Here is a 24,327-nt window from a genome sequence, read left to right as displayed (position 1 = left end):
ATTTTCAGGTCAGTTTCCTGCATTTATATTGAAAAAAAAAAATCTTCATTTTGACAAATGCCTGCTCTTGCCACCTCATGATGTAAACTTGGGGTTTTATTAATACCACGGATGTATAAATATATATGAGCATCTTTAGCCTACTATAGATTTATGAAAAACAAAATCGTATTGACCCCAAATATTTGAAGCAGTGGTGTAAACGCGTGGCCTGTGGGTTATGTGCGAGATTTAACGATGTCAGTACGAGTCAATACATTTAAACCTTCGTCATTTACAGAGTGAAAATGCTGGCTGGTGTCTGAAACAACAATAATGACAGCGGCAATCTATTTCCTGTCCTGAGAAAGCGTTTTGGAACTGGTATTTGAGCCGCGTTGTGCCTGACCTATGCATGGCTTTGTTTGAGGAATGGATCCCCCCAGGGATGGCGATATTTATGATGTGGCTGATAAGGCTAGTGGAGGAGGCTTGTCCTCCGCAGGGAAAACAGACTATCTCTCAGTGCTGCTCTTTCCTCCAGGCCAGAGAGAGATGGGCTGATTTACAGCTGCATCTGCCAGGATTATCAGTAAAATCTGCCTGAGAAATGTCGCTGATTTGCCCAGAACTCTGTGGTTCAAAAGATACCCAAGAATAAGATCCACCCTTCGGAGGGAAATTTAGTGAAAGTGGATGATTTGCACTTCACTAAATAAACAGTGACCATAACATATTTGAGGGCAACCACCCTTCTTCTGAAATGTGGCAGTTTTCACTGTTGCTTTTCTGTTTAGTGTGTACAAATAACTGCATGATGATATTTAGCATATAAATGCTATTTGCTAATGCTCAAGTTGGGTTTTGTAACACTCAGACTGATGTACATGAGTGCTTTCTCCAGTGTGAAGTGCAGGTTTGCTCTAAATAAGGCATGGAGTGGTTTCTTTTCTAAATGTTTTTTATTAATAAATTGCTAGTACAGTATATACATTAAGGCAGGAGTTGAGGGCGGCGTCGGAATGTGTGTAAAAACTGAATGTGTGTATTTCTCTAGTATCATCAACAATAACACTAACAACAGCAAAATCCTCTTCACCGTGGTCGACAGACTTACTAACTCACCCACACCAATGGCCCCTGAATTAGTATCAACTGAGAGATGTAATGAGTTTGCATTCTTTTTTTAACACTAAAATCCAGAATATCAGACAAGCGATTAGTACATCTATATCCAACAATGAGTCTGTACCCTCTCCATCACCTCATAAAAACTCCTTAGTTAAAATGTCAGAGTTCAGTACTGTTGATAGTAATATTTTAACTGACACAGTTAATCATCTCAAATCATCCACTTGCAGTCTTGACACACTACCAACCAATTTTTTAAAGAGTGTGTTTCACACTATAGCACCAGACATACTCCACATTGTAAACACCTCACTCATGTCGGGGGTTTTTCCGAGCTCACTAAAAACTGCAGTTGTAAAGCCTCTTCTAAAAAAGAAAAATTTAGAATCTTCTCTGATAAGTAACTACAGGCCAATTTCTAATCTACCGTTCATGGGCAAAATCATTGAGAAAATAGTTTTCAGGCAAATCACTGGTTTCTTGTCCATAAACAGTAGCCTAGACAAATTCCAGTCCGGGTTCCGGTCTAATCACAGCACTGAGACTGCTCTAATCAAGGTAATTAATGACATCCGCTTAAATACAGAGGCTGGAAAGGTATCTCTTCTATTACTTCTTGACCTTAGTGCTGCCTTTGATACCATTGACCATAAGATTCTTATAGATAGACTCGCAAACTGGGTTGGACTCTCAGGAACAGTCCTGAAGTGGTTCATTTCTTACCTGGAAGGCAGGAACTACTTTGTAGAAATAGAAAATAATATTTCAGAGAACATGCCAGTAACCTGTGGTGTCCCCCAGGGCTCTATTCTTGGTCCACTTTTATTTAATTTATATATGCTTCCTCTTGGCCAGATTCTACAGAACTATGGGCTATCCTATCACAGCTATGCAGATGATACTCAGATTTACATGGCCCTGTCCCCAAACGACTCTGGCCCAGTTGACTTATTAAGCAAGTGCCTTGAACACATCACAAACTGGATGGGACACAATTTTCTGCAGCTGAATAAAGATAAAACTGAGATTATACTATTTGGGAATAGCACTGAGAGACAAAGATTGGCTACGTATCTGGACTCGAGAGCCCTCAAATCTAAAGAACTGGCTCGCAACCTTGGTGTATCAATGGACTCAGATCTCAGTTTTAGTAGTCATATTAAAGCGGTTACTAGATCAGCATTTTACCATCTTAAGAACATCAGTAAGATTAGAGATTTTCTGACTAAACCAGACCTAGAGAAACTTATCCATGCTTTTATTTCTAGCAGGATTGATTACTGTAATGGTCTCTTAGCTGGACTTCCAAAAAAGACCATTAAACAGCTTCAGCTGATTCAAAATGCAGCTGCCAGAGTTCTCACTCGGAGCAAAAGAAGAGATCATATCACCCCCATCCTCAAATCCTTACACTGGATACCAGTCTGTTATAGAATAGACTTTAAGGTGTTATTACTGGTTTATAAATGTCTCAATGGGGTAGGACCAGCGTATTTATCAGATCTGCTACAGAGATATGAGCCGAGCAGAGATCTCAGATCTTTAGGAACTAGTCAGTTAGTCCTGCCTCGGGTCAAAACTAAACATGGAGAGGCAGCATTTAGCTACTATGCCACTTTTAAATGGAACCAGCTGTCTGAGAATATTAGAAGTGCCCCAACGTTAGACACATTTAAATCAAGACTTAAAACTCTCTTGTTTGAGCAGGCTTACAGCTCAGTTTAAAATATTCTGCCCTTTTCTGTAACGGCATTTTATTTCTTTTATTTCTTTTCATTTATTGTCATTTTAAATTGTTTTAATCATTTTAATCATTTTACTCTTTTTATGTAATTGTCTTATTGGAATTTATGATTTTACTCTGGCTTTTAATGTAATTTCTTTTTCTGTAAAGCACTTTGAATTGCTTCTGTATGAAAGGTGCTCTATAAATAAACTTGCCTTGCCTTGCCTTGCCTTGCCTTGCCTTGCCTAAAGCCAACCCCAGCTTGTGTCTTAATGGGTGTCTTTAATAATAACTAGTATTGTCAGTACTCCCTTAACACAGAACCAAATTTCTGTGTTATTGAATGCAACACTGGGCCAAGTGTTGGGGCAGGCGGAGAATTGGGGGCGGTGGGAGTGAAGGAACGGCGCTGTCCTCCTCCCTCAAAGAGAGCATTATGCATTAGATTTAGTTAAACATGGTGTGTAAAAGATTGAAGAGAACTGAGAAACTAAGTCAGTTGTTTGTTGAGTTTTGTATTTTAGATTTACAGCATTGGGCAGAAACTACTATACAAATCAATTAAGCATATTATAGATGTTAACAACTATAGTGTTAGGAGTCTTTTAACACCACTGTTAGGTGTGGTGTAAATGTAATTAATTAATTACTTTGTTTAATTAATACAATTGGGGCGGCATGGTGGTGCAGCAGGTTTGTGTCGCAGTCACACAGCTCCAGGGACCTGGAGGTTGTGGGTTCGATTCCCGCTCCGGGCTGTCTGTGAGGAGTGTGGTGTGTTCTCCCTGTGTCTGCGTGGGTTTCCTCCGGGTGCTCCGGTTTCCTCCCACAGTCCAAAAACACACGTTGGTAGGTGGATTGGTGACTCAAAAGTGTCCATGTGTGTGAGTGAATGTGTGAGTGTGTGTTGCCCTGTGAAGGACTGGCGCCCCCTCCAGGGTGTATTCCCGCCTTGCGCCCAATGATTCCAGGTAGGCTCTGGACCCACCTCGACCCTGAACTGGATAAGGGTTACAGACAATGAATGAATTAATTAATTAATATAATTGAATTAATTATTAATGAGGTATTTCAACCAACTTCATAGGTGCAGATGATCTGGTAGAAGACAACTTACTGAGTCATACTATAGTCATAGAGACTCGGAATTTGGTGTCAGAATTAAAAAATCAGTCTTTTGTGTCTCTGCACGTTTGTCATAGAGAGTTCCACCCCAGCTGTTTTGTCAGACTATTAACATAGCTATCAGCAAAAGCAGTCCCGGAAGTACAAGGCCCCTCAGTTATAGTCATTTACCACTGAGAGCCATTCAATATAGGGACGTGACCTGACCTCTTGGTATTAGTAGGTCATTTTCTGAATAAAATCAACTTGCGCAGTCTTTCTATTCATCGTCCAGGACGTGAAAAACCACCCATTCACCTCTCATTCACCTGTAGCCCCCTTGAAATATCTTATAAGCATATTATCACACTCAGCACCATAACTCTATGCTTCCTTTTGTCTCCGTCAATGCAGGTTGTCTACAAAAACAATGACATCAGGTTGGAGCTGTCTCGACTGGCCCGTATCGTGGATCCCAAGATGAAGATCCAGGGAGACGTAGTGTTTAAATGTGAAAATGTGGCCACTCTTGACCCGATCTCCTTTGAAACGCCAGAGGCCTACATTAGCCTGCCTAAGTGGAACACCAAGCGTATGGGCTCCATCTCCTTTGATTTCCGTACCTCCGAGCCCAACGGATTGATCCTCTTCACTCACGGAAAGCCGCAGGACAGGAAGGCCACTGGCAGCCAGAAGAACACCAAGGTGGATTTCTTTGCCGTGGAGCTGCTGGACGGAAGCCTCTACCTACTTCTGGATATGGGCTCAGGCACCATCAAAGTGAAGGCCACGCAGAACAAGGTGAACGATGGGGCATGGTACCATGTGGACATTCAGAGAGATGGACGATCAGGTCAGTGTTAATCACAATTTTATAATATTGTCCCAAAAAATAGTTGGAATATGTTTGGGTTTGTCCTCCAGGGTGTGTTCCCGCCTTGTGCCCAATGATTCCAGGCAGGCTCTGGACCCACCGCAACCCTGAACTCAATTCTGATTTAACTTGCCCTCACCCCACACTTCCCCCACACACTTACACACACACACAGAGCTTCTGAGTCGAGGGATATTCACATCGGTCACGACTGACTCCTGGGTCTAGTGATAAACACACGCACACACGTTCCCTTTCAATAGCAACATTAAAAACAACATCAGACAAAGGAGTTTATAAGTGTAAAGAGAAACTAAAATATATTTTAAATTGTGGATAAGCTTGTGGATGCCTGCTTTGGTGATCACTCCAGTGATAAACATCTTCACCTTTTTACTGATATGACAGTGTAGACGCTCTGCAGCTAATGCAATGTGCAAATCACAAAGGAAATCAGTTTGGCAGGATGCATATTTCTGTTTGTTTCTGAGGACGAGTGTGTTCCAAATGATAAACCTAGTCCTCCTTGTTCTTTCCTCCCCTTGTACTGTGGGTGGTCACTGAACGTGTTGGAGGGCAAGTGGAAATCAGAATTGAAATGCAAATCATATATGGCCATTTGCAAGGAGAGCTGCATTTTATGTCCTTTTGTAGTACTCTTGTGATTATAATTGGTATAGCCAAATACGTTATAATAGATAGGCCTGTGTTTTGATAATGCAGGCATTATTTTGAACAGAATATTTAACCTGGATTATGCCAACTCTGACTTATTAATAATTATTCGTGTGCTTGAATGTATTACTAAAGCTCTAACCCACACACACCTTTTTGTGGGTCATTTCCACAGAAATTTGCAACGTTGTTCTCAGGAGGAAGAAAAATATTTAGCTACTTTTACTGTTTCCAAAATAACGCTTTTCTTTATGGGCTCCAGGTGAATATTTGCACAATGAGCCAATGTTCATATTTTACCCCATCCTGAGGACATTTGATTACCACAAAACGCTAAAAACACACCCACACAATCATGTTTTTGTTCCATCAACTCATTTAATTAAAACCGTCACTTTATTTTCAGTGAGAAAAACGTGCATCTTATTTGTTAGACTAATCTAATAGAAATAAGGCAGGCACAGAATGTGTTTTGTACTGACTGCCATTTTGTCTCTCCCTCATTGTTATTGCATGCTTCTTAATATGCTGCTCTTAGCCTCTGTGTTATCAGCATATGGCAGGAGATCTGCGCGTGCAGAATTAATGCACGTCAATGCCAGTTAATCACTCCAGCTCCTCTAACTAAACTCCATGAGAACTCAGACTCTATAACTCTTACTGTCATGAAAACAGTCAGATATAAATACGAGAGCACATTCCGTACCATTTCAAAAACATTTGGCACTGGGGAGACGTGTGTGTGTGTGTGTGTGTGAGCGACTAGCAGCCACAGAACATTTGTTAAGTGCTTAAATATCTGCATCTTTGCATTTCCTCTGTCTCTGTCTGTCTCTCTCTCTGTCTCTCTCTCTCTCTCTCTCTCTCTCGCCCTTGAATCTCTGCGCTTGGCCAAATCGATCAGTAACTACTCCATATCACTTCATAGCACAAGGTTCTCTGGAAGGTCTCTGGGGATATTAATAATGCAGGCTATTAGACAGTGGTGTTCACAGGACTTGGCCCATGTCACTTCTGGAGAGATTAGCCCTATTGATCCTTTCCTCCCCACCCAGGCTGCTTAGTTTACACTTTACATCTGTGTGCATCTGAGAGAGGAGGCTTTACACACTCCCAACAAGGTCATAAACACAGGATAAGCCTGTAATTCAACACAACTGCTCCCTCTCTCACACATACCCTCTATTCCCTCTACCCCCACATGTGCCCTTCTAGACACCCCCCCCACCCCCCACCCCCAGTGCAGTAATTCACACACAACCAGTGATAATCCCCATTTTACTTTTCTCTCAACTTTCTAGAAATCACCATGGCTTTACAGCACACAGTAAACTTTCCCAGATTGCGGCTATTGTCTTTTCGGAACTACTTTCATATTACAAGTCATTTTGCTCAGATCCGTTCTCCCTGCTTTGATGGTACACATTTGTGTGTGTGAGTGCCTCATATCTCTCATCTGTGTGAAAACACCTGTGCTCTGAAACTACCTACATTTGCATTTTAGCATCAAGTGAATCATCAAATAAGCTGCTGCTGCGCCTGAGCAGAGAGGTGTGAAAAGAGCAAACAAACAAAAACGCAACCACAATCTGGCCATTCTCATTACAGCCAAGAGGCAACACTTTTTAGTTACGAGCGCGAAGTAAGGGCATCACATCAATGTCATTTTTCAACGTTGATCATCACTCTAAAAAAATCTGAATAGCACCTCTTCAGACCTGTAATGTGAACATTTTGGGGAAGTTGGAGTTTATTTTTGTGAGGCGTCATTCTACTGATGTGTGCCAGTGATTTCTAATGGACCCATTTTTTCAAATATAAACATCTATAAAATTGTTGAGTGTACAAGAACCTTAAACTCTCAAAGCCTACACTGTAAAAAATTGCTGTAAATTTACAGCGAGTCTGCTACAGTATTTTATTGTAAATCACAGTATTTACAGTAAATTATTGTATTACTCAATTACAGTAATATGCTGTAAATTTGAAATACAGTAGTGTTCCTGTAAAAATACAGTAAATGGCTGGGAAATCTGCTGCCAGTATTTTACTGTAAATCGCAGTATTTACAGTAAATTATTGTATTATTCAATTACAGTAATATGCTGTAAATTTGAAATACAGTAGTGTTCCTGTAAAAATACAGTAAATGGCTGGGAACACTGCTGTCAGTATTTTACTGTAAAATTTACAGTACATTTTTTACAGTGTATGTTCACATTACAGTGAATAATAAATCAGATTATTTACACAGAAAGATGTTAATAATATTTTTGGAACACACCAGACTTCTGTAAACCCCCTAAATACCCCATAGCGCAAATTATACATTGACAATGAGAGGGGGTCAACTTTTTCTTCAGAATGTAAAGGAAAACTAGTACAGCGCAGTTGTGCTTCAGTCCCCTCTGACATGAGGTTTTCACCTCTTTTTGGTGGAGTCCAAGTTTTAATTAGTAGTAACAGACCCCCCTGCAGTCCCCTGTAATTAGAACCATATCTGTAACTTCCTTAATATACCTGAAACCTCCCTCTAACTTCTGAAATGCTCCCATAATTCTCTAACACCACCCCTTTAATTGATTGTTGTGCAGTACTTTTGCTACTGTGACGCTGCAGTTTCCTTCAGGATCAATCGTGTTATCTCATGTTATTTAACTTTTAATGTAATATTTGCTTATTTTTTGTGTCTTATTTTAATTTGAATTGTATCAAATGTATCATAGCGATTTATGAGATATTTTGATACATTTGCTATTAAACTGTCATAAATAAATAAAGTAATGCAATGAATGCAATGAATGAGAACGGTCCTTTCTTTCTTGTAGGAACTATCTCAGTGAACAGCCGGCGTACCCCTTTCACCGCCAGCGGAGAGAGTGAGATCCTAGACCTGGAGGGAGACATGTACCTGGGTGGTCTTCCCGACAACCGGGCTGGCCTTATCCTGCCCACTGAGCTGTGGACCGCTATGCTGAATTACGGCTACGTGGGCTGCATTCGGGACCTGTTCATCGATGGGCGCAGTAAGGACATCAGGCAGATAGCAGAGGCCCAGAACGGAGCTGGCATCAAGCCCTCCTGTAACAAAGTGTCAGGCAAGCAGTGTGAGAGCTACCCCTGCAAGAACAAGGGCGTGTGTAAGGAGGGCTGGAATCGCTTTATCTGTGACTGTACAGGCACTGGCTACTGGTCCCGCACCTGTGAGAGAGGTGAGTAACATACTGGACTCTTCAGACCTTCTGAATTATACGGAGGGAAAAAGTCACTTTGAGTTTTATGCACAGTAGTTAATATCCTGAGCTGGGCCGATTTACATTGCTAATCCATTTTCAACTGCAATATGACTGGCAGTATAAGAAAGACCCTGGCCAGCACTTATTAGCTGGGCCCACACGGGCTGTACGTGGCTAACCTAGTTGTTGGCGGGCTGCCTATATCAGAAAAATGTGAGCAGCCCAGTAACTCTCTATATATATGAGGCCACCTTGGGTTGAACATTGTTGGGTTAAAGACATATACAGGGGTTAGACAATGAAACTGAAACACCTGTCATTGTAGTGTGGGAGGTTTCATGGCTAAATTGGAGCAGCCTGGTGGACAATCTTCATTAACTGCACACTGCACCAGTAAGACCATGTGCATCCAATGGTTCAAACACTGTGTCCTGAAGGCGGTGCCGTGTATCAGGACGACAACGCACCAATACACACAACAAGACTGGTGAAAGATTGGTTTGATGAACATGAAAGTGAAGTTGAACATCTCCCATGGCCTGCACAGTCACCAGATCTAAATATTATTGAGCCACTTTGGGGTGTTTTAGAGGAGCGAGTCAGGAAACGTTTTCCTCCACCAGCATCACGTAGAGACCTGGCCACTATCCTGCAAGAAGAATGGCTTCAAATCCCTCTGACCACTGTGCAGGACTTGTGTATGTCATTCCCAAGACGAACTGACGCTGTATCGGCCGCAAAAGGAGGCCCTACACCACACTAATAAATTATTGTGGTCTAAAACCAGGTGTTTCACTTTGATTTTCCAACCCCTGTATATTCAGGGTGACTTGGTACATGGGTTATTGGTGGGACTGTGTAATTCTCTATGTTCTCTAACCCAAAGTGGATTGTCAGCCATAATTTGGCTGCCCATATTGGCCCTATGTTTAAGTGTCCCTTGTCCCCTCGTCTTCCCTGAATGGCGTCCATATGTGGAGCCAATATTTAACCCATGGACAAAACTTGAACCTAACTGGGCTGCCAATCTGAGCCCCACAAAGGTGTGTAGACTCAGACATGATTACAATAAAATTAGCCTGTGCTCAGTAGTTCTGACCAAATCTATTTACATCCGTTATATTTAGGCCCCATTCATATAAACATCCACAAAAACCCTGCAGTACACAAAATGGTTCACTTGTATAAGGCTGTGATGATAATGCTGTAAACACACACACACACACAGTATTCCACAAACTACACAATGTTCAGTCTTTGAAGAGAAAATTGAATTCATTAAAGGTTTAAAACAGTTGTCTTTCAAGCAGACAGCACAATGGCCCCACATTTCAATTTAATAGGAGCTTTTAAACAAGACAATATCATCATGTACGAACATATTTTCAATAACAGTAATAGATTAAGCCTGAATATCTTTTGAAACAATAATGTATTGTTACAGTTCGATTAAAAACAAAAAGTACAATAAGATTGGTGCATATTTGTTCAGCCTTTAACCTATAAAATCCAATCTGGAGCGATTTGTAAACAGAGGATTAGTTCTCACCTAATCATAAGAAATAAATAAGCTTGTTAATCTCCCAGCGTGGAGCTGAGTGCTGAACAGTGGACCTGAGCTGTAGCTGGAGTTATGTCTGACTCTGTAAGGAGATTCAAGCATTTAGAAGTGGCTTAACATGATTCTGTAGACGGTGGATTGTGTAATGAATGGAATGATGAAGCTGGTGGTGACCTGCGGATCCCGAAAACTAATGATGCTCACTGGAGTCAGGTCCAGTGTAGTTTTATTTTTTGTTGTTGGTTTAATGTGTATAGAGGCAGATGCATATCTGATATTCACTGAAACCACTACACAACTCTGGACGGATTTCCATGTGTGAATTCTACATGCTGATACTGGTCCAGAAATAGCACTGTAGCTTTATAGAAACTCCTTTTCTTATCATGAGTTTGATGTAAACAAGCAGCATTTTTTGCAAATGCCTAGTTCCAGCTGATGAGTTTTAGGCTGGGTACTGTCCCCCTGGTTTTAGATATACTGCATCTGAATAGCATGGATGTTTGATATTTGCACTGCATGGTACAAGCCGTATCACATCTCAGTTAGTGAAAGATAAGTAATATTCTGTGAGAGTACTATATATAAGCTCATAATGTTCCTGGAACAGGCTTTCTAATGTTATCTTCAGCAGTACTGCTGTGTATCACACACACACACACACACACACACACACACACACACACACACAAACAGATAGTGAGTGCAGTACAGCCTGGTCTCCACATTCATTTGTGGTAAATGTCAGTCATGGTGATCAAGTCAGGCATCAAACTGAATATTTCAGCTCATATTATCCTGAATGTGCAGGCGGAGAGAGGCACTGTACCCACATGCACAGGAGACACGGCTAAACATTGTCATTCATGTCTACAGCCCTGCCACTGGGCAAATAAATGCATCTGGCCAAGTGTCAGTCACTCGCACACAAAAGCCTCAGCGCACACACACATACACACACACACACACACACACTTTCATATTTACACTCACATACCTAGATGTCATGGCCAAAATTCTGGCCTTCAGATATGTCTGGCATGTGTGCATGTGTGTGTGTGTGTGTGTGTGTATTTTCAGGACCAAGTTGTCCTGTGAAAACCTGTATAACCACCAGCCTATATATATATATATATATATATTCATTCATTCATTATCTGTAATCCTTATCCAGTTCAGGGTCGCGGTGGGTCCAGAGCCTACCTGGAATCATTGGGCGTAGGGCAGGAATACACCCTGGAGGGGGCGCCAGTCCTTCACAGGGCAACACAGAGTCACCAATCCACCTACCACCGTGTGTTTTTGGACTGTGGGAGGAAACCGGAGTACCCGGAGGAAACCCACGCAGCCACAGGGAGAACACACCACACTCCTCACAGACAGTCACCCGGAGAAAACCCACACAGACACAGGGAGAACACACCACACTCCTCACAGACAGTCACCCGGAGCGGGAATCGAACCCACAACCTCCAAGTCCCTGGAGCTGTGACTGCGACACTACCTGCTGCGCCTCCGTGCCGCCTATATATATATATATATATATATATATATATTCCCTACAGTATATGTACGTACATATAATTTCCACAGCCTTATTATTATAAATATTGTTTTTATTAGTACATATGTAGTATATACAAATGACAGGGTTATTATATGATTAAGATATTTATGTAACTTCCATATACATACTAGTGTGCAAGCTTGTGCTTTTGTCCCTATATAACTCTAAAGTACTATTTCCTCGATGGTGGGATTAATTGTAAAATCCCAGCATGCACCTGGCTTTCTCTCCTACAGCTTGCGTCAGAAAACATTACTGAGCTCTAACCTGACATGGCCATCATAAACACCTAGTGCTACAGAGGCAGCCTGATTTGCCGATTCTTACTGACTACAGTGAGGTCGGTTTCAACCCACAACAAATCTGTTTGTTTGGAGCAAAACCTTCCACTGAATATTTTAGATGCCTTAGCCTTGTGGTTGAATTATTACTACTGTTACTACAGGACATATTGCTCAGATTTTCCTCAGATATTTCCATAGAACATGGGGTCTACCCTTTCCGAATCATTTACTGTACTTTACAGTAAGATCACCATACAGATGTAGTGCAGTATGATTAACATAAACTAAGCATTGCTTTAATTTATCTACTTTATAAATAAGACATATGTAGTCTGTACAACCAGACACTTTCAATTCAGCCAGAGTTAATGCTGACTGAGTTTACTGAAGCTACTTTTGTTACCAAGGGTTAAATAGTGACATCTCGGTTCATTCCGGTTCAGAGCATATTTTATTTTTATATAATTAGACATGTGCTATGTCAGTGTTTGAATTAATTGTGTGTAATAGAGCTGTCATGAGACACAGTCAATAACCTATCCTTCAACTGACTTAATGATCCATCTTTGGGTTTTTAAATGTGTGTAATGTTATAAATTACCCACAGCCGACAGTAGAATACAGTAGGAAAGTTATGTAACATATTGTATTTATTTTATATTTCAGTTTAGATAACGTTTAACACAGGTTGCATTTTCTAGCTGATGTCTTCCTCTACCCCAGTAAACAAGGAACGTCCCTGGACGTTCAAAATAGGTCTAAAAGTTGTCTGTCCGTCAAGGACATATTTTGAACGTCAATGGACGTCCAAAATTCATCTTAATAAGTTAGTTAAGTGGTGACCAATCGATAACGTCAGTGGACGTCCAAAATACGTCTAATAGTCGTCTTTTCAATGTCTGTGTTTGGACGTCTTTTCAACTTTCATTTTCAACCTTAAGAGAACGTTGATTAGACGGCAGTCATTACGTTATTTCAACGTTGAATCAATGGCTAATTGTTTACTGGGACTACTTCCTGTAGAAAAGTTTCCTCCCAAACATATCACCTAATTTTATTCATATAATACACATAGTTAAGTAAAGATATAGAAATGATATCTTAGTAATATTTTGGTAATGTATTACCGTACCTATACTCTGTGTTCTGCTAAGTTCTACTATGCTATGGACGTCTTCCACAGTGTAGGCCCACAGGCTACAGTTCTACCATCAGTCAGTAACCCAAACACAGCTCTGGCCAAAAGCAGCCCACCTTTTCCTGATGCGCGTCCAATTCCATTATCTCTAGCTCCAGCTGCCCACAGGTTCAGCCCTGTCCCTGAGCCTGAGAGAGACCGGCTCTTTTTATCAGCACTCTCAGATTTGCCACTTTGTCTTGGATACAGGGGGCATTTGGCTCCACCAAGCATTTCTTTTTTTTTATGCCTTGGAAACTCTGGTTCCACAAGCAAATGCTGCCCATATTTATTTCACGTGTATGAACACAGACAACACTGCTCAGGTTTCGGGTGGTTTCAGGGACCCGCAGCAAAGTGATATTGAGTCTGCAGACTGAGAGTAAATTTACTGTAACAAACTGTAAACAAGATACTCATGAATAGAAGCATGAGAATCGATTATGCTCCACTTGGTGCAATTTCTTGTCAGTTTGATTAATACAAACGTGGCCATTCTATGCCCAGAAGGAGTGCTCTCGGCTGGTTCTACAAAGAGGTCTCCTGTAATGTATTGCCAACAACAAAAATAGAGAACTCTTACACTCCCTTCGGTCTGCCTATGGTCTCCGAAGTATTTCCCTCATTGTGCTATCACCTCAGGGCGGCATGGTGGCGCAGCAGGTAGTGTCGCAGTCACACAGCTCCAGGGACCTGGAGGTTGTGGGGTCGATTCCCGCTCCGGGTGACTGTCTGTGAGGAGTGTGGTGTGTTCTCTCTGTGTCTGCGTGGGTTTCCTCCGGGTGACTGTCTGTGAGGAGTGTGGTGTGTTCTCTCTGTGTCTGCGTGGGTTTCCTCCGGGTGACTGTCTGTGAGGAGTGTGGTGTGTTCTCCCTGTGTCTGCGTGGGTTTCCTCTGGGTGACTGTCTGTGAGGAGTGTGGTGTGTTCTCCCTGTGTCTGCGTGGGTTTCCTCCGGGTGCTCCGGTTTCCTCCCACAGTCCAAAAACACACGTTGGTAGATGGATTGGCGACTCAAAAGTGTCCGTAGGTGTGAGTGTGTGAGTGAATGTGTGTCTGTGTTGCCCTGTGAAGGACTGGCGCCCCCTCCAGGGTGTATTCCCGCCTTGCGCCCAATGATTCCAGGTAGGCTCTGGACCCACCGCGACCCTGAACTGGATAAGGGTTACAGATAATGAATGAATGAATGAATTCTATCACCTCCTGAAGTTACTTCATATCCCCCTTTTAAAATAGAAGTATTGCGGTCTTTTTAAACAGCAGTTAAAGGATGAGTAATTATGATAAGGATGGGCATGGAAGAGATGTTGGCAGACATCAAGGAGGTTCTGGCAGACTGCTACAGTTATTATGATTTTAAATGACTTGCCAGGTCACAATTTTGGGATTATATTCCATGATATTCTAGTTTTATCAGGGGTGTAGCCAATAAGCCAGAGCAAATTCCCCACGCGCGACTGCGTGTTCTACACAAACACACATCCCCGTGAGTCGGATTCAGAGCTGGAGCACGAGGGAATGTGATTAATGTCACCAACCGTCCAATACTTCGACTCTAAAAGCCGCATTCTGTTTTGAAGCGACACTGGACACATTTTGTTCCGTATTTTGAGGTTCCCACAGCTGATACTTCAAGATTTCTAAACAGAGAACGGTTCTGAGAGAGAATGCGCCTCTCATTGGTCGTCACGTTTAATAAGCCAGTTTTAAACTGTACATAATTCATCACTGCAGCCAATGGAGTCCCATCCTACAGGGGTTTGTTGTACAGTGGCGCTTAAACACTGGGAACTTACAGCTATGCTTTCGGATAGGACTAAAGTTATCACTGTGTCTTTGAGAAACTACATTCCTCCCTCAATGAGGGTCTTTTCCACCACTGAGACTGTAGGCGAACACTGCTAGGGCTGTAGCTGCTCACTAAGGACTCAGTGAGTATAAGACACTACTGAATTTTTACAGTTAATGTAATCTTAAGATCATAGTGTCATTAAAGTGTGTTAGTTTTATTATCCATTAATCATTAATGGCAGCACGGTGGTGCAGCAGGTAGGTGTCGCAGTCACACAGCTCCAGGGACCTGGAGGTTGTGGGTTCGATTCCCGCTCCGGGTGACTGTCTGTGTGGTGTGTTCTCCCCGTGTCCGCGTTGGTTTCCTCCAGGTGCTCCAGTTTCCTCCCACGGTCCAAAAACACACGTTGGTAGGTGGATTGGTGACTCAAAAGTGTCCGTAGGTGTGAATGAATGTGTGTGTGTGTCTGTGTTGCCCTGTGAAGGACTGGCGCCCCCTCCAGGGTGTATTCCCCGCCTTGCGCCCGATGATTCCAGGTAGGCTCTGGACCCACCGCGACCCTGAACTGGATAAGGGTTACAGATAATGAATGAATGAATTAATCATTAATGAAGAAAATGGAAAATCCCAATGTTATCTCATCATATGCTGAATCATTTTCTCTTGACAGTGGCGTAAATATTTTTCCTCTAGGTGGGCAGATGATTCCCCTTGGCCTACTTGTAGAAAATCCCCTGAAAAATCAATCAGAAATGAATTGAAATAGCGATTTTAACAACTGACGTTGTTACAAAGCAGCTTCACACAAATAGTATCAGAACAGATTACAGTTTGAATCAGAAAGCCTTATGCGAGCCTCCCTCCCCCGAAGTTGTCAATTTTTTTATCGCAGCAAACCAACATCACCAAAATCTGAACATCTGTCTGATGCGGATTTATTTTGTAAGTGTCTGCTGACACTTATTTGAATTGGATATTATCGGCATAGCTAGTCAGCGTAACACTAGAGAACCGTCTTCGTATGGGCAGGGTGAAAGGGTGACCTTCAGCTCAGGGTTTAGCCGGCTAGCCTTTCAGTTTTTTTTTATTTGGAAAGCTGCCTTTGATCCCTCTCATCTAAAATGAGCCAGTTCTCATCCTCAGTTGATATTAAACATTATTCTAAAATGCCAGAGTTATTCATGCTTCAAATGTACCGAATTAGGAGAAGTCATTAGGTGAAGGTGAGATGAGTTGGCTTTGATATGTCTGTCAGGATTACTCCAGTAATTGGTTGCATTATGCAGTGATATGCCATGATTTGGCCCGTTGATTTTTGCATCAAGGCGGTGTGTATGTGTGTGTGTGTGTCTACATGAATGTTTGAGCATACATTCACAAGGCAGATGCCAATGTGTGTGTGTGTGCACGTCTGTCTCTCTGGGCTCCACACTGCTGGGCACAGCACCTGAGTTAATCGCTATTGATTCAGGCAGTGTGAAGGTCATCTGCGCTGGCCCCAGGACTAGGGGAGCCAGAATGACCCTCAAAGCTCCAAACGCCCTGTTTACTACAGTTGCTGGTCCATTTACCACAACTCAGTGTAGTCACACATAGACCACAGGGACTGTTGTTTGGTCGTTGTTGTTTTTGTTGTATATAATCCTAGTTTCCACCAGTAATTTCTAAACTCATAATATTATAACAGAAAACACTTGCAAGGTCACCTCACAGACAGTCACCCAGAGGAAACCCACGCAGACACAGGGAGAACACACCACACTCCTCACAGACAGTCACCCAGAGGAAACCTACGCAGACACAGGGAGAACACACCACACTCCTCACAGGCAGTGACCCAGAGGAAACCCACGCAGACACAGGGAGAACACACCACACTCCTCACAGGCAGTGACCCAGAGGAAACCCACGCAGACACAGGGAGAACACACCAACTCCTCACAGAGAGTCACCCAGAGGAAACCCACGCAGACACAGGGAGAACACACCAACTCCTCACAGACAGTCACCCGGAGGAAACCCATGCAGACACAGGGAAAACACACCACACTCCTCACAGACAGTCACCCGGAGGAAACCCACGCAGACACAGAGAGAACACACCACACTCCTCACAGACAGTCACCCTGAGGAAACCCACGCAGACACAGAGAGAACACACCACACTCCTCACAGACAGTCACCCGGAGGAAACCCACGCAGACACAGGGAGAACACACCACACTCCTCACAGACAGCCACCCGGAGGAAACCCACGCAGACACAGAGAGAACACACCACACTCCTCACAGACAGTCACCCGGAGGAAACCCACGCAGACACAGGGAGAACACACCACACTCCTCACAGAGAGTTAATCGCTATAGATTCAGGCAGTGTGAAGGTCATCTGCACTGGCCCCAGGACTAGGGGAGCCAGAATGACCCTCAAAGCTCCAAATGCCCTGTTTACTACAGTTGCTGGTCCATTTACCACAACTCAGTGTAGTCACACATAGACCACAGGGACTGTTGTTTGGTCGTTGTTGTTTTTGTTGTATATAATCCTAGTTTCCACCAGTAATTTCTAAACTCATAATTTTATAACAGAAAACACCTGCAAGGTCTGCCCTTGCTGTTATAATAAAGTGGATAAGACTACGTCATTTTCACAATACCTTTATTATCCTGCGACCACCGGCTGCTAAATAACAGCCAAGGAGTGCTACTGTTTTGGCAGAAAAATAAAAGTGGCTGTGTGCGTCTGTTATATTACAACAATCAAGGGCTGCTGCCAAATGTGATTATATATAATATTCCATAACAATCAATCTATCCCTCCATTAATATTCCTGTAACTTCCAAAATATTCCAGCTGTTGTGTTCCGTAAGTGCAGCAGATGAGTGGGGAACCTTTGTCATTCCTCGAATGTTGGAACATATCAGGGGAAAGTTTGCAACACGATGTAAAGACCCCCTGAAGTTATACTGTGATTATATATGGACTGTGCTACTGCCAAAAGCTTTTAGCATATTGATTTCATGTTCCAACATCTCTGATTACGTTAAGAGGAGCACACAGGGATGACACCCATGGAGGTTTATCTGGTAATTACTCTTTCAAACCTAATCTAGGTAATTATGTCAGTCATTTTGGTTCTTCCTCAGGTTGTCATTTCTTTTGATTGCCTGCTTTTCTGTCGCTTTTTTGAGCTCTGGAGATGATGAGGAGGTTGTGCCTCAGAAAAGAGCCACAATAATTAGTCTATAACTTCATCCAGGAAAGCTTAAACACACACAAACACACACACACACACACAAACACGTTTTGTCATGTGAAGAATATAAGAGCCTACTACACGTTGACCTTCGCCTGTCACAGAAATAGAAGATGAATCGTGTGATTATGACCGGGGGAGGTCAGGTCGGTACATACCTAATGTCATTAATCTAGGCACATGATTGGCTGTTTAAGATGCTGCAAAACTGGTTCATGTGTTCATCTCGCCCCCTTTAGACTACGGCAACTCCCTCTTCATTGGCCTACCTAATAAAACCATAGCGTCACTGTCCAAAGGAAACATATACATTTCCAAGTCAATTTTTAATTTTAATACATCATCGAAACACAGTATTTCATGGGGAAAGGACTGATAGAAATGTTCATTCATTCATTATCTGTAACCCTTATCCACTTCAGGGTCGCGGTGGGTCCAGGGCCTACCTGGAATCATTGGGCACAAGGCGGGAACACACCCTGGAGTCCTGCACAGGGCAACACACACACACACACATTCACTCACACACTCACACCTAAGGACACTTTTAAGTCGCCAATCCACCTACCAACGTGTGTTTTTGGACTGTGGGAGGAAACCAGAGCACCCGGAGGAAATCCACGCAGACACAGAGAGAACACACCACACTCCTCACAGACAGTCACCAGGAGGAAACCCATACAGACACAGAGAGAACACACCACACTCCTCACAGACAGTCACCAGGAGGAAACCCATACAGACACAGAGAGAACACACCACACTCCTCACAGACAGTCACCCGGAGGAAATCCACGCAGACACAGAGAGAACACACCAACTCCTCACAGACAGTCACCCGGAGGAAACCCACGCAGACACAGAGAGAACACACCACACTCCTCACAGACAGTCACCCGGAGGAAACCCACGCAGACACAGGGAGAACACACCACACTCCTCACAGACAGTCACCCGGAGGAAACCCACGCAGACACAGGGAGAACACACTACACTTCTCACAGACAGTCACCCGGAGGAAACCCACTCAGACACAGAGAGAACACACCACACTCCTCACAGACAGTCACCCGTGGCAGGAAACAAACCCACAACCTCCAGGCCCCTGGAGCTGTGTGACTGCGACACTAACCTGCTGCCCCACCCGTCCTTGCTGAAATGAGTATCAAATTCATCACTGATACTGATATAAGTCATTTGTGTGTTGCCGATTCTTTGACACTGTATATCACAATAAAGCATAGAATCAATATAAAAATGACTCTGTTATGAAACAACTCTGATTCGGATTCTTCAACAATAATTCGGTTGAGCTGAGATTTTCAGGAAAGTGCGAATGTAAGAGAAGTTCATTTCAGGTTGCCTTTAAATTCAAAGCCTGTTTATCTCAATCTCCTGCTCTTTGGCCTCGGCATCTCCGCCTGATTTCATGGTTTTGAAGGAATCAGCTCACATTCTTCACATCCTCTTCTGTCATTTATCTCTGTTTGAAAAGTCTCTAATCAGGCTGAATGGCCAATCACAGCAGTGGCTCACAGAAGCATCCATTTGGCTGCTGCACCGCACTCCTCCAGTCAAACATGTAAAGGGCCTGCATTAGGGAATTTGTGTAGCTCTGGAAAGCTACGAAATGCCTCTTCTCTTTGTGAGATGCATCAGTGTGTTGATGTTTCAAAACCCCATCGATGGTTCATGTACAACACGAGTGTGTACACAACACGACAGTGTGTGCAGAGGCCGTTCCCGGCTGCCGGGGAGACGGGGAAAGTGCTGATAGTTTTGCTTCGCTTGACAGTTGAGGATATTGGATGTTCAGAGCTGTCATAGATTTCTTTTTCCATTTCTCCGGCTCCCTCTCCCCATCTGCAGCCGAAGCCTCTTTTCTGAAGCAGGGTGACACCAGACCTGGAGAACACTTTACTGCTCCCCTGATAGACGCCGCGCTGTTTGGACACGCGAGTCCACTGTGTTACAGGTCTCAGCGGTGCACCGCTGTGTTTTGTGGTGAGGTATTAAGTACTCCGCTCCTGGAAAAGCTCAAGTAACCACCCCCCCTACCCCCCCCCCCCCCCCCCCCACTGCTCGCAGGCCTGTCCTGCTCTTGGCTGGCCGCTCGTTGTCCCCTCACTGGGAGATTCAGCCATTTGTCTCAATTCAGTTTAATACACACGGCGACGGAGCTGTCCCCTCCCCCCATCTGCCTTTCTCACATTCGGTTTCTTTACTTTCTGAGGCTTTACTTGTTCTCTTTTTTTTTGTCATTAATATTCTCCTTCTCTCTGTCTCTCGCTCTCACGCTCTTTGCATTTTCTCCTTAATGTATCTCTCTTTTTCTTCTCACTTTTTGATTCTGTCTTGACTCTGTTTTGTCTTGTTTCTCAGCCATTATCTCAGATTGCCTTTCTCTGCAGTGATCTTTTATTTGCTTCATCTCTATTCCTCTTAGATTTATGCTTAATCTGGTTAATCTCTCTCTCTCTCTCTCTCTGTTCCTCCTTTGTTCTTTTTTGTTCTCTGTCTTTTTTCTCTCAGTCTCTATCACTCTTTATTTCTCTGATTTTTTCTTGTTTCTCTCTCTCTCTATCACTCTCTCTCAATCACTCTCTCTCTCTCTCTCACTCTCTCTCTCTCTCTCTCTCTCTCTATATATATATATATATATATATATATAACTCTCTCTATCACTCTCTCTATCACACTCTCTCTATCACTATCTCTCTCTCTCTCTATCACTCTCACACACTCTCTCTCTATCACTCTCTCTCACGGTCTCTCTCTCTCTCTCTCTCTCTCTCTGTTCCTCCTTTGTTCTTTTTTATGTTCTCTGTCTTTTTTTCTCTCTCAGTCTCTATCACTTTATTTCTCTGATTTTTTTCTTGTTTTACTCTCTCTCTCTCTCTATCACTCTCTCTCTCTCTCTCTCTCTCTATCACTCTCTCTCTCTCTCTCTCTCTCTATATATATATATATATATATATATATATATAACTCTCTCTATCACTCTCTCTATCACACTCTCTCTATCACTATCTCTCTCTCTCTCTCTCTCTATCACACTCTCTCTCTATCACTCTCTCTCACGGTCTCTCTCTCTCTCTCTCTCTCTCACTGTTCCTCCCTTGTTCTTTCTTTATGTTCTGTGCCTTTTTTATCTCTATCAGTCTCTATCACTTTTTATTCCTCTGATGTTTTTCGTTTTACTCTCTCTCTCTCTGTCTCTCCCTCTCTCTCTATCACTCTTTCTCTCTATCACTCTCTCTCTCTCTCACACTCTGTTCCTCCCTTGTTTTTTTATATTCTCTGCCATTTTTATCTCTCTCAGTCTCTATCACTTTTTATTTCTCAGATTTTTTTTCTTGCTTTACTCTCTCTCTCTCTCTCTCTCTCTCTCTCTCTCTCTCTCTCTCTCTCTCTCTCTCTCTCTCTCTCTCTCTCTCTCTCTCTCCCCCTGCTGACAGAGATAAAGTGCTGTATATTGGACATAATCAGTCTTTCTGTGTCTGTCTCACCACATAAACATTGGAGTCCAGTCCCGTGCCAAAGGCTTCAGTGTAGAAATGCTTTCAGTGAATTAGACCCTAAACACATTCTCAAATGTAATTATACTTTTACTGGAACTTTAATCTCCATTTCACACTGTAATGTGCACAAATGTTTAAATATTCGCTATTATTGAATCCTCCCATATTCTATATTTATGCTTCTGTGTATACAGTGGATGCATCAATTAGAATTAAATGTGTAATTCATGTCTTATATTTAATGCCTAAGGTTACGTGGAGAGGACCGTCATAATCCATCTGCAAATTTTAAAAATGTTATGACTCAAAGCCAAAGTGCTGTATGAGTTCTAAATCCATTATTTAAAAAGAATCGTATGAATTATTCAGTAGATTTGAATGGGTTCTTCAGGCAAACCACTGATATTCAATCTGGTTCAATTTGGATATTCAAAGAGTGTGTAAGGATTAATTAATCAGTATCACAAATTATTCCAAACGTGTCCGACATCTCAAATACAGCCTTTCAGATGCGATCTGTCTTTAGTTGGGAGTGAATTACATCTATTCTCAATTTAATCAGTTTTTAAAAGGCAGAGGAAAGAGGGGGGGATCTGAAAGTGAAGGGGGACACACGTCCATCAGATACGCTGGGAAACTTTCCTCCTTTACCCACACTGAGAGCTGGAGAGATGGAGCTGTTTTTCTAGGGCCCCTCCGTTCTGTCAGAGATGAAAGATGCCGTATTTGTTGCTGCTGGTTTCGTAGCCTGCGTCTTTCACCTGAGAAAAGGAATAGCAAATAAAATACAGCAGAGAAAAAGGGCGGAAGACTGGGAACGTTCATTGTTTCCTGTAGAGCTTTGTGATGCTCAGTCAAATTTGATTTAACTTTATTAATTGAAGGACAACGTGAATACAAGTTCACTGTCTGTGAGGAGTGTGGTGTGTTCTCCCTGTGTCCGCGTGGGTTTCCTCCGGGTGACTATCTGTGAGGAGTGTGGTGTGTTCTCCCTGTGTCTGCGTGGGTTTCCTCCGGGTGACTGTCTGTGAGGAGTGTGGTGTGTTCTCCCTGTGTCTGCGTGGGTTTCCTCCGGGTGACTGTCTGTGAGGAGTGTGGTGTGTTCTCTCTGTGTCTGCGTGGGTTTCCTCCGGGTGACTGTCTGTGAGGAGTGTGGTGTGTTCTCCCTGTGTCTGCGTGGGTTTCCTCCGGGTGACTGTCTGTGAGGAGTGTGGTGTGTTCTCTCTGTGTCTGCGTGGGTTTCCTCCGGGTGACTGTCTGTGAGGAGTGTGGTGTGTTCTCTCTCTGTCTGTGTGGGTTTCCTCCGGGTGACTGTCTATGAGGAGTGTGGTGTGTTCTCCCTGTGTCTGCGTGGGTTTCCTCCGGGTGACTGTCTGTGAGGAGTGTGGTGTGTTCTCTCTCTGTCTGTGTGGGTTTCCTCCGGGTGACTGTCTGTGAGGAGTGTGGTGTGTTCTCCCTGTGTCTGTGTGGGTTTCCTCCGGGTGACTGTCTGTGAGGAGTGTGTTGTGTTCTCCCTGTGTCTGCGTGGGTTTCCTCCGGGTGACTGTCTGTGAGGAGTGTGGTGTGTTCTCCCTGTGTCTGCGTGGGTTTCCTCCGGGTGCTCCGGTTTCCTCCCACAGTCCAAAAACACATGTTGGTAGGTGGATTGGAGACTTAAAAGTGTCCGTAGGTGTGAGTGTGTGAGTGAATGTGTGTGTGTTGCCCTGTGAAGGACTGGCGCCCCCTCCAGGGTGTATTCCCGCCTTGCGCCCAATGATTCCAGGTAGGCTCTGGACACACCGCAACCCTGAACTGGATAAGGGTTACAGATAATGAATGAATGAATGAATTGTACAGTGTTAATGAAGATAACACATTATTTCAAACAAAATGAACCCCCCATTTGTTTTTTCTTAGTGACTACATTTATATGTAGCTTTGGCTGCAGGGTTTGTTGTAATTTAGCTTTTTAAAGGCTTTCTTTATCGTTAATCATAGAATTTTACTGTTCACCTGCACATTCTCTTTTTTATATATCCTGTCTTATTGATCAGTTAATCCTCAGATTAACAATAAATCAATTATTACAAATATTAATAACTCTATGCATTATATATCCATAGGTATGTTTAATGGTGAAGACATTTCAAGTGCAATACGTACGTCAAAAGGCAGGTTTCTGATGGAGGCCGACTGTGATTGACCCTCACTAAAATACACAGCCGTTTCCAATTCAAATACAGAATTTTGCCTCCTGTTTATCTCTGAAAGCTTATCTGGCTCCGAGAGAGGAGCTGAAAAACGACTGGACTGAGCCGAATGGGGCGATGTGCTTCTGTATCTCAGCACCAGCCGCCATTAGGTTCTGGACGATAAGAGCAGAGGAAGAATCAGGCTCTCCCTCTTTCCTTCTACATCTCTCCCCCAACAGTCTCTATCCTCTCTCTCTGTCTCTCTCTCTCTCTGT

The 24,327-nt window shown here is 43.1% G+C and overlaps 1 protein-coding gene across 4 annotated transcripts in view; it reads left to right on the top strand.

The window, feature by feature from the left end:
* nrxn3a (neurexin 3a) overlaps positions 1-24,327 on the top strand; it is a 456,671-nt gene that overhangs the window by 116,622 nt on the left and 315,722 nt on the right. For all 4 annotated transcript variants that reach the window (XM_066675785.1, XM_066675768.1, XM_066675777.1 and 1 more), the window contains 2 exons: positions 4,355-4,793; positions 8,318-8,701. In XM_066675785.1, the coding sequence (XP_066531882.1) occupies positions 4,355-4,793; positions 8,318-8,701 (823 nt within the window). The remainder of the gene's footprint in view (positions 1-4,354; positions 4,794-8,317; positions 8,702-24,327) is intronic.

Source organism: Hoplias malabaricus, chromosome 1 (assembly GCF_029633855.1).
Source record: "Hoplias malabaricus isolate fHopMal1 chromosome 1, fHopMal1.hap1, whole genome shotgun sequence".
NCBI lineage: Eukaryota > Metazoa > Chordata > Actinopteri > Characiformes > Erythrinidae > Hoplias > Hoplias malabaricus.
The sequence above is the reverse complement of the archived record's forward strand: the minus strand, read 5'-3'. Positions and strand labels throughout refer to the sequence as shown.